Raw genomic sequence first — 14274 nt, forward strand, 5'->3', positions numbered from 1 at the left:
TGTGAAACATCAAAGGGTATTGTGTCTGTCTTTTGTCAAGAAAAAAAAAGATTAGATTTACGTTCTGTAAAGGCAGGGAATTTTTAAAGGGTATTTCGTTCGTTTCTGATCGAAATATTAATTCAATTCTTCTTTTTTAGAAATCAAAACTAAACTATAAAAGTTTTACGTGCACAATTTAGTGCACCAACTAGAAATTGCATACAAAAGCTAGAATATTAACAAGCATAACATTTTTAAAATAAAATGAATGTATGCAGAGTATTTATTAAACCATTTATATGGTCAAATATTACAAGTTCTCACAAAAAGTTTCAAATCGGGCATATGCAACGTTTAACTTGTAATCTACGCAAACATAAACTAAACATATCTCACTTTCAGCTTTATTTTTACAGAAAACAAAACCTCGTGCATTTTAAAACAACGGTTTTATCTGACTGTATCTAAGTTAAAAATACAAAACCTTTCCACCTCTTCATAAAAACAAAGCAAACCCCTAACTTGTAATCTACGCAAACATAAACTAAACATATCTCACTTTCAGCTTTATTTTTACAGAAAACAAAACCTCGTGCATTTTAAAACAACGGTTTTATCTGACTGTATCTAAGTTAAAAATACAAAACCTTTCCACCTCTTCATAAAAACAAAGCAAACCCCTAACTTGTAATCTACGCAAACATAAACTAAACATTTCTCACTTTCAGCTTTATTTTTACAGAAAACAAAACCTCGTGCATTTTAAAACAACGGTTTTATCTGACTGTACCTAAGTTAAAAAAAACAAAACCTTTCCACCTCTTCATAAAAACAAAGCAAACCCCCCACACACAGCACGATATAGTAAATGTTAAATTACACATTAGTCCATTCACCCTCCTTGAATACAGAAAATAATTAGAATCATATATCAAAACAAAGTTCTTTTAAATCAAGAAAACATATCTGGCGAATGCAGAAGTATTTTTATTTTATCTCTGATATCAGAATGACACGTCATTTGGTACCCGAAAGCATCTTAACTATGACATGCATTAACAGGCATTTAAAACTCGTTTCAGTTTTGTTGAATCAATGGAAATTTAGTAATACACAAAGAATACAATTTTAATGTTTTTAAAAATGTTAAAAATAAATAAGTAAATAAAAAGAGTAGGTGGGAGAGGAAAACATCTTATTTAATATGATTTTGTAATCAATGCTAGTTGACCCCGTTTTTACTGTGCACAGCTAAGTGACTCATGGGAAATTATATGTAAAGTTATCTGTCGCTATTTATATTTAAATATTGAATGCACGCCTTTATATCATACACCTACTTTGGAAAATACATATCAAAGCCTTATCATATATCTGCAATGCAGCTCTTGTTCTGCACGTCTCTAGACAAGTAAATAATTTTTCAAAGTTAACAGCTGCTCTACAATTCCCGGTCTAATTTAGTTTGTTTAAAAATAATAAGAGGTTAATATTTTGAGTATGAAATCAACTATTAGCGTCATTGTTTTAACACTGATTTCATCAACAAAGGTAAGTTATTTCACGCTTTTATTCGTCATTTTGTAATTATAAAATAATTGGTGAACAATATATTTAATCTGATCAGGAATGTTTTAAATGCATAATTACATGTATACATATTGACATACGATAATGGTGTACATGATGTTGTATATATACGTTTTCCTAAAAAAAAATAGAAGTCAGTGTTCAATTGCAGATATTAGTAAAAGCTGATAATAAATGCAATGAATCAAATGCGACAGCTAAATTAGTAAATTCGTGTCCGAAAACAGCAAGGGATTGGAATGAGGCAGCTAACAGGAAGGGCTGTAGAAATATGACACACTCTTGTACTTCATTCGAATACCACTGTGTAATGAATGCGTGGAGAAATGAAACGATAGAAGTATGCGCACCAAGTTGGAGTATTGTAGGTACTAAACGGAAAAAAACCCATCTTAATAATATATTTTGTCATGAATAAACATAATTATCAGACCAAACAAAATCTAAAATTAAGTTGATATTTGCTTTTATTTTATGTGTAGGAATGTCATGTGCAGAATATAACTTTGGTGGGAAAAGGATTCAAAAGGGCAAAGCTGAAACATGTAATACATGCCCGACAACTTACTTGTCAACGGAGAGTTATAAATGCAAGTCAATTCAATCTATTTTTTATGGGAAAACAATTAAATTTTTTGATTTTATTGGGATTTGAAAAAACTCAATCTATTGCAGTAGAAATCCGATTTGTAAAACAAGTTGCTTATGAAATATACATATAACAAATACTCATTTAGATCAAGAGTGTTACGTAATGAAGTCGAAAAAGATGCCAGAATTGCATTGGACAACTGAGTCAGCTACTATTAGCCTTATAACTCCTGAACGTAATATATCGTCTTTAGCAACAGCTTGGAATCAAGAATTAGATTATACTTACACTAATTCAGAAAGTATTCCCAGTCCTTTGTGAGTATATAGTTACTGTATAATGTCTATGAAAAGAAACAACTGATTTATTTATTTTGATTTTTTTTTTTTGATAAACAATAACATTATATAAATAGTGTAATAGAGGTTAACAGTTGAAATTGACACCCCGAGAAAAACATTGTCAACCGACGCAAAGCGGAGGTTGACAATGGTTTTCGAGGGGTGTCAATTTTAACTGTTATCTTCCCAAACAGGCACTGTTTATAATTATTATACTCAATGTCTTAATTCCATAGATCTTTTTACTGTTTTTATATACAAATGACGGCGAACCGTTCGCGCATAATGTACGCATATGTAACAATTTGCTGTGTTACCCGTTGCTAAGTGCGTTGCTAACGCTGAGGGTAATAGAACGGATTATCAACTGCGTCTAAACCAATCAGATTTCAGTATTTAACATGAAAGTATACTAATATATGTTGTGTTGTATGTATCAGAACTGTTATTTAGATTTACCATATTTCATGCAGAATTATCAGTATTATTTGCATCGTCGTTGGAATCCCTGTATTAGCTATTGTCGCACTCGTAGTTATCAAATGGCGAAAGAACTTGTCTTGCTCAGGAATATGCCGTAAGTCGAATGATACAGTATTCTTATGAATATAAAAATGAATTGTAGGAAAAACTTTGAATTTTAACTTTTACAACCGGTTTACATGTGGTCATGCGTTATCTTTATAGGGCCAACAATTGAAGAGAATAGGGCGCGATCAGGTAAGAATACATTACTACGTATGTGTTTGAACAAATATCGATAACATGTACATATATTTTCTTATATTTAAAAACTAAACTGAATTTATTTATATCCCTTTTTCAGAGGAATACTCGACATCAGAAACCATAGATTCATTTGAGGAAGAAAAAGAACAGCTTACAAAAGAGATTTCAAACAATCAAGGACTATACTATGAATCTAATGAAACCAATGACAGAGACACAATTTAAGACATCAAAAAGCTGAATCTTAATTTTTAAGAAAATAGTTCTGTAATATACTATGAAGAAATTGTTTTTAATTTGTTATATTTTTACTTTTTACATATACAGGTAGTTGTGCTACATGTATAAAAAGAAATCCTCATTTTAGTGACCGTCGTAAATATTTGTTAAATATAGCAAATATCTTTGATGCATACCTTTTTATAAAAGAATTAGTAATGAAAATATTAATGTAATAGAAAAACGAAATGCATTAAATGATCATAAATTATTATTTATAAGTAAAGATCCATAACTGTGATTTAAACAAGAAACTTCTTCTAAAATACCATTATATCATATATGATATCAGTATTGATTAATCCGCAGTGGCAAATTTCAGTAAATGTTATATCCGTAAAAGGTATCTGACAAATTTTAATTTATTCGCACAGATCACGCCTCGTACTATTTTGTAAACTAAATTAAGAGTAATTCATGTAAATCTACAATTACATGTTAAGTACTTATGAACTATTTTGACGCATTTGTCTTGAGATACAAACACATATACAGTTTCAAAATAAATGAGATTATCATACTGTTTTCTTTACATGCGGATACAATTCGTTAAGACGTACATTTATACTTCGCGTACTAAGAGTTGATTAAGTTCATTCTTTGCTATTTTGTCAAGCACAACAGTGCGAGATTTATTCTATTTAAGGCATTTTTTTACTTTCAACATTAAGCGAAAACAGTATATTATGCTGACAAGTGAACTATATTACAATTATTTCTATAAAAGGACAACTTGTTATCAAAATATATTCAAACAACAAATGGTTAGGCGTCTGGAATGTGTAGATAACGTTTTAGTTGTATCTTTTGTATAAAAATGGGTAAATTGATGAGTTATCTTTATAACAAACAATTTAGACATTACCAGCCAATTGGATAAGTATGTGTTTACAAAAACTACTAGATCATTAAAATGTTATCAAAAATCTCAGCATTCTTCTGTCATTTAGAATGTTCACTGTGTATATCCCACGCGCTTAACTTGTCTCACTTATTATGACTTGCCCGATTTAATACCGTTCTCTTATATCTGTGCGATTAATGCATTACATAATGCAATGCTTGCACTCATGTTAAGCTAGTATTTTTATTAGTCCCCTACCGGTTTTTACCGGAGGGGACACTAGCTTACCTCTGCGTCCGTCAGTCCGTCTGTCTGTCTGTCCGTCTGTCTGTCCAACTTCAGTTGTCCACACTTTTTTCTTTATGCATTTGAGGAATAATATGAAATTTGCTGAACAGCTTCAAAATGTCAAACTACAGATCAAGTTTACACTTTTGTAGCGTCTGGTTGACATATTTTCGAGAAAAATAATGTTTATGTTCCAATTTTTTAATATTCGGGTTCGATATTCAGCATAACAGTGCATTGTTTTCATAATTTCCACACACCGGTAGGGGACGTGTATTGCTTATGCAATACTCTTGGAATGCTTGTTTTATTAGCGCCATCGTATAAATGCTACATCTGACAAAGGAACGAGTCCCACACACTCTTTTGTAACTCTTCATACTAATGCGTTTTAAACAAACTTTAAAACATGGTGTCCAAAAATGAAACCAAACATGGTGAATATTTTAGTAAAAGGTCATCATCAAGTCTAGAAGTATCACTGCTTATGTTAGGGGACGGTTGTGTTTCTTTAAAAGTGAAATCCGTTTTAAATTCATAAAAAAAGGATTTTCACAAAAAACTACAAAAGTTGTAGATGTATGCTCATTTAATTTCAAATATCAGTGACGGTTACTTCAAAGTGTTTTGTTGGTAATAACATGCTATTATTTTATAAAGGAGGCCAGATGTAAAGTTTCTGCTGCTCTTATCTAATTGATTTACACTGGTACATATCTTATTTTGTTTCGAGGTATAATGTATTATTTTACAAGTCTACAAGGTTACTGTAAATTTCTGATTTTACGTGAGAACTTAATTTTGCGATCACACTGGTTTGTATCAAATCGCGAGAAAATAAAATCGCGAACGTGGGCTTTTTATCTTATGTCTAATAGTTTTCAACTCTTAGAAGTAATAGCGATATTTTAAAATCCGCGAAGGAGTCTCTAGCGATTTTTCGCGGATATAAATTCCTCTCGTTTAATTAGGAATCTACAGTAACCTGTCAATACATGGCATGACGTGTACTTATTTTACGCCAATGATGCAACTAGGAAGCATAATTTTATACAGTCTTTTATCAATCGAGAACGTCTTTACAAGAGTGCCTAGATGGACAAAGGCTATGTAGAATAGTTGACATAGTGTATTTTGTTATTAAATGGCACTGCGTGAACTAGGATATATACAAGTTTGAATTAATAATAAAAAATTCCATATCAATGATGCAACCTATAATAACAGTTCCATAATACTCTCGATCATGAAACAAAAATTAAGTATTTGCAATGAAGCCCGGGTTGATGAAGGCTATGTGGCATGTAATGAGGAAAAATAAATAGTTCAGAAAAAAGAAACCATGAAATAAATAAATGTAAGTATCCACAAAAAAAATCCCAGAAACAATAGAATGCTTACATTTCATTTCCCTTATATAAATGTATTAATGTATTACAATATATATACATACACAAATCTACAAAAAGGCAATAATAAAACTACTTCTTTACCCATATCATTTTTGAAAGGTATTTTAAGAAAGATATACATTAAAAATATTAAAAGTTATGCCTCGAAAACTGCAGAAAAACACAACTCTTAAATTTGAAATGTCCGAACTTGAAAATTAAATGCAAGTAAATATCATCGATAGAGATACTTTAAAGACTTGGGAAAACGTCAACTTACAATTTACTCTTTACAAAAACTAACGACGAAACGAAAAATATGTAGAATTGCTTATTACATAGAATTAAGCGTGAAAAACTAATCATTTTATCAAACCCTTGCAGAGTGAAGTTCATTTCCTGCGGGACACAACGTTTTGTATTTTCAAAAAGAGATGAACAATTCGAAATTCAGTCAAAAGAGTACTGGTAAAACGTTTTGAAAGAAATATATGGATATCAAAGTATGTCCCACATATTTTACTTAATATGTCTTTTATAATGACAAAACATGTTCTGCTAGAGATGTTTTGATAACATCCCTAGAAAATATTTTATATCATATTTAAAATACTTTAGGGAAGGAGTCTTTTCTGGTTTTCGACTAAATCAAACCTAAATTTGATTAATTGTTCATTATATCAAGATGAAAAGAAATTAAAATAGTATATTTTTCTTTCTTTTTTATTATCATACAACTTGGCATAGACAAAGTAATCAGTGTTTAGAATCTAACAAGGACTATATTTTTGGTTTAAGTTTGGCGTAGGAAATTATCACATGTTTCGCAATTCAGAATTGCTTGAGATTAATGAGTCTGTTTTAGCATTTTAAAAACAAAATTATTAATGTTGGATTTTTTTTTACTAATGTGAACTATTGATATGATACTTGTGTTTCAGAATATTTTTTGAAATTTGATTTGCCTTTCAAATAAATTTTTATAAGCTTTTTAAAGCGCCCATTCTATACATTGATTTTTGTGAAAAAATCACTAAAATCAGTTTTTCTCTCTTATTAAATGGTCAATAAATTAGCTTTTCTGCCAATTTATACCTTTTCATAAAGTCCTTATTATACATAAAAATCAGAAATATCTTATTATTGGAAGCATAAAAAAAATAATCAAAATGTCTTCAAAATTTAAGAAAATTAGAAGAAATGTGGGCTATGCAATGTCAATTTTAGTATAAATATTAATTTCAATTTAGCAGTATAAGCTGATAGACAATCCAATACTCTATTATTTCATTGAAGAATAGAATCTTCAAACATTAAACAAATGTCTATAAAACTACAAAGAGCTACACTTATTTTTATCATCCTTTACGTTGAGGAAAAAGGTATCGACCTTGACCTAACATTGATGCAAAAACAAAAAGGTCCAATTTGATTAAACTGATAGAATCATTTGATAATATTATCCGTTTGACTGTGTCAAAATTTCATGAATTTCTTATCATAAGAAGTATGTTTGATAATAAGAAGACTCCTTCCTTAACATTTTACATTTTTAACATCTTCTTGAAAACTACTAGGCCAATGGTTACCAGTTTTGGTATGAAGCATGTATATGGTAAGAGGAATCTAAATTGTGAAATTCAGGGGGCACAGGTGGGACCAAATATGTAAAAAAGCAAAATTTTCAAAACTCTTCTTCTATACAACCACACAAGTGAGGGAAATACTGAATGCATGATTATAATGTCCGTGAAGCCCTCTATCAAAATTGTGAATTGAATGGCCCCTGGGTCAGGGGTTTAGGCTTTAGGGTGGAACCAATATCACCATAAAGTAAAAACGAATTATATCTTAGAACATCATCATTATTCCCCTGTATATTTGTTATAAAAACTAAATGCACGGAGTCCATGAAACCCTCTACCAAAATTGTGAAATCCATGGCTAGATGCTCAATATACCCATATAGTGAAAATGTATTTAAAAATCTTAGAAAATGTACTCCCACACATGTGGAGAAAAAAATGAATGCATAGTTACATTGTATGATGTTCACAAACACCTCTACCAAAATTATGAAATTCATGTCCCCTGGGGCAGGACTTCAGACTTTAATAAGGGAGGAGGGCAATATGGGCATGTAGTTTTAATTCATATTATGTTATTTTTTTTTCTTATCTCACATATCTGTTAGAAAAACTGACTTCATAATTATGTTGACCAGGAAGTCCTCTACAAAAATGGCAAATTTTGTGTCCCCTGGAATATTAGTTTTGACTCTAGGGCCAAAATGAATATATAGTGTACATGTAAATGCATATAATGTTTAAAAATTATCTTCTCGACTCATTCATACTTGTTTAAACCAGGAAGCCCTTTAGGTGTAGGAGTTCTGAATCTAGATTAAAATAGTCTTAGAGTGTAAATGCATTTATAGTTTAAAAACTCGTCTTCCTAACTTCTTTTGATACTGAATAAAATTGACTGCATATACAGAAAGGAAATAAAGCCATGTATCAAAATTATAAATCCATGTATCCCAATGTAAGGATTTGAATCTAGGGCGGGGCTCTTAATGCATGGTGTGGTCAAAATTGTCATTTAGTGTTAATGTATACTGTAAACGTGGAGATTTTGACGATGTGTTAATTTTGACTATGTTGGCGATTTTTATTTTCTCGTCAAAATTTCAACTCGCCAAACTTCACATCATATATATAGCGTATTAATACCAGAATTTTTTATCGGCATTATCCCGTTAGGACTAGATATATACAAGTTAATGATTCATTTATGTAAATAGCTATAAAAACACGTAATTAGCATTGAAAAAAACCATAAAATCTAAACAAGAATGTTTTAAATGCAATTATCACTCAATCGTCACAACATTCTATAATAACTTTGCGTGCGTAATTATTATGCCGTGTTTGACCTACTTTATTACCTCTGGCAATATCGTATAGTGAATAAAAACAAAATACAAAGAACAATTTTATTCAATCAAATCTGTACAGACTTTTTTTTCAATCAAAGTAAAGTTTTATTAATACCAACGCTTGTAAAAGAGTTCGCAAGAAAGATAACTCTAACCCTGGCATTATAAGAAATCAAAGATAGATAACTCTTACTCTTATTCAAAAATTCGTCAAAATTAAAACTCGCCAAATGTCTCTTACTAAAATATCGTCAAATTTTGAACTCGTCAATATAACCACGTTTACAGTATACTGTTTAAAAAAAAATCTACTGACACAGAATGCAAACTGAATGCATATTCATAAAAATATTAGGCTGTCGTCTTTAATAATATTTCACGTCATCTACATAATCAAAAGGCATGGATTATTGCTGGGGGAGGGCATATTTCTCCTGTGGTTTTATTCTGCTCGGGAATACTAGCCACCTTGTTTTAGTTTATATATGAAACATATACACATAATCCTATCTTGAAAGTAAACAAATATGTGAAAGTTATTTTCTATCATAGTCTTGCACCATTTAAATATCAGGTCATACGCTCTAATCTTACAAGTTTTTCGGTAAAATTATAGGTTTCAAAGTCCCTTTTGAAAGATTTTAGTCAGGATAATGGCCATTATTACAATATTTTCATTCGTCTACTCCAGAATTAAACTTAATCAAATGCATACATAGGACTCCTCGATAAGTGTCTGTATGCAAAGCTATGGTACTCAGGTGACCGTTAATGCCTATTGGCTTCTTGTTTAATTTTATATGAGCCATTAAATGTATGTCTATTTGTATGCATTATAATATTTGCGTTATAATTTTATTGCTCAGAAATTTTGTATCAATCTTTACCTTTGCTGTTTTATTTATTATGTTCTGGTATTTGAAGCCATCGGTAAAGCAAGGTTTTCTTAACTTTGACTTGTATGTTACTGTAATAGTCACTACATGTGGTAAACTTTATACTGTATTGAAATCATAACTAAATGGTAGATCAAACTATAAATATTTGTTTGATTTGTTCTAATAAACAATTTTATCTTGTCAAATTATGCAATAATTTTAGGTAAATTATCATTTCTGTTTGGGACCCCTGCTTTAAAAAACATTACATGTGACATAGGTTGCAAATGAAATAAATAAACATTTAAGAACCCCATTGTTTTATATCCTAGATGTCTTTGGATGATTGACATTACTAGTATTTTAGGTACCAACCTCCTTAAATTGAATTTTCGATACCACACCCATCCCTAAACTAGCGAATGCCACATTACATGTATAACAAGGTACAATTAACAGCTTTTATATCACTTTGGCAATAATATAGCATGATTATGTTGTCTACAAGGAAAAGATTTATTGTTCTTAAAAATCGTTTAATTCTTTTTATCGATCAAATGAATTTTAAAGAATATTATGCGCTTTAAAAAAAGATAAAACAACATTGTAATAAAACACTTGTACATACATGTAGTATGACATGTAGCGCATGAATCTCTGCCAATAAATAATCTTGCAAACCAGGATTGGAGTTAATTGCATAGACTCTAGTTGTTGTAAATTCACTCCAATCCTGGTTTGCCTTGCCCGCGAACTTTTTGTCTCAATGTAGCATTGAAGTTATTTGTCTAAAGGAAGCCATCGTGACACTTGACCTGAAAGAAGTCACGTGACATGGTCATGTTAAGGTGATCCATTTTTAAAAAGAAAAAACCCAGGTTAATTTAGAAAAATTCCTCATGCCGAAAAAAAATTAGATAAAAGCAAACCAACCTCCCTTTACTGCTATATGAAAGCAAAATATTGGCTTAATTGTCCTCCAAATCAAATGTATAAATAAATGGCGTTTAAAATCAGTTTGAAAATAAAAATACACAGTAAGTCAAACAAAATGAACTTGCAGAAAATGTACCAAAACAAGGAAGTTTAAACAGATCAATCACAGACATTGTTGATATTGATTGCAAAGACTTTGGACATATGAGTACGTTTATCATATAACATGTTTAAATCTATTAAACTCGTGAACACTATTTATGTATCATTTAGTATGGTGTTTTCCCTAAATACTACAGAAAAAGGACTATGTTCTCGGTAAGCGTTTTTTTAATACTTTATTTCATAGAATTGTTTTACTGCCATATTCATCTTCTTATTTTGTAATAAGATTAAAATAAATTATTTCATTTCAACAGTAGAAATAATTCTACAGTAATTACTATATTGAAACTCCCTTTTTAACAGGACAACAATAATGTTTATGTTTTAATCAATAAGAAACTCTAGATAGACTTTTCTACCAAGAAATCAGAAATCTACAAACCACAATTGTTTTGTAATTTCAAATAAATACATAGTTGCAATTTGACAAAAGATTTTTTTTTATTATAAAAATGAAGCTCAAACTGCGTTAATAATTTCAAGAGTAAGACTTCAAGTTGGTCTTTGAATAAATGTTTTTTTTTTTAAATGTCCTACAAGAAAGGAACACCAATGGTATTCTTCAATTAGCTTTTAAAGGGGCATGGTCACGATTTTGGTCAAATTCAAGTTTTATGTTTTTATTATTTACAATGGTTTAGAAATACATTTCTAATAATGAGATAAAATTTCAGAGTCATTCGTAGAGTTATAAGCAAGATACAGGGCTCACAGTTTTTTTTTTGTCATGTAAACAATCTCGTGTCCTGTTTTTGTTTAAATAGGTTCAATTTACCTGTGAAATATTCCAGCAAAGATGAACAGTTTTTAACTTTTAACAGATTCGTTCGTTTTAGAATTAAAACTGAAATGGATACTTCAACGTTCACAATGTTAACAACCGCTTTGTTTAAATGGAGAATTTTATGCTCTGTAACTCGTTTACAACTCAACAAAATACACTTAAATTTATGTTGCGTTTTTAAAATGCCTTTCCAAGAATTGTAAAAAATAACATTGGAAAAATAACTTTTGACCAAAATCGTTATTATGTCCCTTTAATACATTATAAGAACATATTATGATATCCAAGATGTTGGTAATAGAAACAGCTTTTAACGTTTATATATACATGTATGCCTAAAAGAAACCATTAATGATACTTTATCAAATTGCGATGCATAATTAAAACATTTTCAATCACTACTGATAAGGTTATTTGTTTCAATCTAATAAAACTGCTAATTTTAATCACAATAATACTAATACCTCGCCTACAAATATCGTACAATGTACTCTAAATCTTACAAAAAAGCCTGTTTTTTTCACTGAAAGAAGACTTGAACCTTTGTTTTTTCAACAAAAGAAACCCCGTACGTATGCATTCAAATGCAACTAACAAATAGAAAACATTTAACAAGGACCGACATATTTCAAATATGTAATACAAGAACATTACAACGTTTGATAAAACGCACGTTAACAATTGTAACAATTCATGACTCGATTTGAAAATGAGTAAATCATGTAGATATATCTAGGACATTGAACATCTCTTACAGTGTAACTTTGTTTAAAAATCAAAATAATTTAAACTATTATAAAGACATACTCATTTTAGAAAATGAGATCGATATTAGCACATATTTATTTGTAACTAAATATATGTGAAAAGAAAACTTTTAATTCAAATGCTTTAAAGTATCAACTTGAATCTATCTTATCAATCAATATCAAACAAAAATCTAACTGATTTCAATGTTTAAATTTTAAAAAATAACAATAATGGTCTTTAAAAAAATTATCATTTCCGAAATAGTTTAAACTGGTATATTACAGGAAATGACAATTGATTTGCAAAATAGTCTATCCTGAAAAGATACTTAAAACATAACTATATAATGACAATTAATTCCTAATTTTGTTTCAGTAACAATGTGTACCATATGATTTACTGGGTTTTTTTTACAACTAAGTGTTGTTATAATAAGAACTTTAATGATATAAACACGGAAGTCATAAAAAATATTTGCCTAATTATTTGATAGCTTTATCTCACGAAACTTACTTCACCACTTCCATAGTTTAAAAAAAACCAACCAGACGTCACGAAGCAGTTCATTGTTTTTCATTTGATTTTAATTAAATCTTAAATGTGTGTCGGAATATAATAATAGTTAGTTGTAAATAAGACGGTGCCGATGTTTTAAGTCAACGGGCTTATCATGTCTACTTGATGAGAAAAAAAGCTGACGTATGGCTATAAATTTTGCCTAAAGGAATTTTCTTTTTAAAATCAACTGCTAGCTCTATGAAAGAATATACATACAAATCATCAGTAATTGAATTAATAGCACTTCAAACGTAAAAATAACCCACCAGAAGCTTTAATTATAAATTTGTACATATTTTACACTTCGAACAATAAAGACTTAGTGCATTGCATACAAAAGTATATATACCAGTATTATCCTAGTTCTGTGAGATGTATAAATGGATGGATGGATGGTTGAATGGATGGATGGATCTTTTACAACACACACATAATAGCATAGCAAAGAAATGAAATCCCATATCAATCATTGGAATCTCATACCATAGCATTCAAATCTCATGACATAGCATACACTCTCATAGATTTTCATTTGTCATATCATACCCTAGCATATCATAGCATGGCCTACATCATGATTTCAACTTGGTTTCAAATGTTTTTATTTAAAAAGAAATAAGTGTTCACATTGCAGATTAGTGGTAAACTTTGGCTTCATTCATTTTACTTCGAAGTGTTTGGAACTTTTTTGTGTTGGACGCGTTTTTGTTCAAATCCCATAACATACCATAGCATATCATGCCATATTATTAAGCCCTTCATTTCAATTTCTCATAGCATAGCATACATATCTCATAGCATATCATTAAAATCGCATACCGTATCATATCATAAAACTGTAAAAGATATGCATGAAATGACTATAGATAGATAAAGAAAAGGGAAAACGGACGCACGGACAGATATAGGCAAAATTATCTATCGATAGATATTTTCGATAAAAGCCACACGAATCAGTAGCAAGTAATGATTTTTTTTTACCATAAAACATTTAAACATATTAATGTATATTTTAATGATTTTTATATTTCATCAGCATCAACAAACACTGAGCAAAATCATCATCGGACTCCTACTGATATAGCATGACATGAATCATATCATAAATCATATGATAAAAATCAAATTAAAACGTACCTTGTCATATTTCAGAACAGAGACAAAAAATATATAGAATTATCTACGTGTTTCTTTTTAAATCGTCTATATCATCTCTATATGATTAGTTG

At 29.8% G+C, this 14274-nt stretch overlaps 1 protein-coding gene across 1 annotated transcript; it reads left to right on the forward strand.

Annotated features, from left to right (window-relative positions):
- Nucleotides 1-1378: 1378 nt before the first annotated feature.
- On the forward strand, nt 1379-4375 carry LOC128168964 (uncharacterized). Its single transcript, XM_052835135.1, has 7 exons — nt 1379-1533; nt 1724-1940; nt 2055-2162; nt 2310-2481; nt 2979-3082; nt 3193-3225; nt 3332-4375. The coding sequence occupies exons 1-7, from the start codon at nt 1483-1485 to the stop codon at nt 3457-3459; spliced, it is 813 nt and encodes a 270-aa protein (XP_052691095.1). The 5' UTR covers nt 1379-1482; the 3' UTR covers nt 3460-4375.
- The last annotated feature ends 9899 nt before the right edge of the window (nt 4376-14274 follow it).

This window comes from Crassostrea angulata, unplaced genomic scaffold, assembly GCF_025612915.1.
Source record: "Crassostrea angulata isolate pt1a10 unplaced genomic scaffold, ASM2561291v2 HiC_scaffold_73, whole genome shotgun sequence".
Taxonomy (NCBI): Eukaryota; Metazoa; Mollusca; class Bivalvia; order Ostreida; family Ostreidae; genus Magallana; species Magallana angulata.

Excerpts from the sequence above, each read along its gene's own strand:
- LOC128168964 (XM_052835135.1), top strand. The coding sequence starts at position 1,483 with ATGAAATCAACTATTAGCGTCATTGTTTTAACACTGATTTCATCAACA. Across the intron at positions 2,163-2,309 it reads GTCAACGGAGAGTTATAAAT|ATCAAGAGTGTTACGTAATG; the intron begins GCAAGTCAATTC and ends ATACTCATTTAG. Across the intron at positions 3,226-3,331 it reads AGAGAATAGGGCGCGATCAG|AGGAATACTCGACATCAGAA; the intron begins GTAAGAATACAT and ends TCCCTTTTTCAG.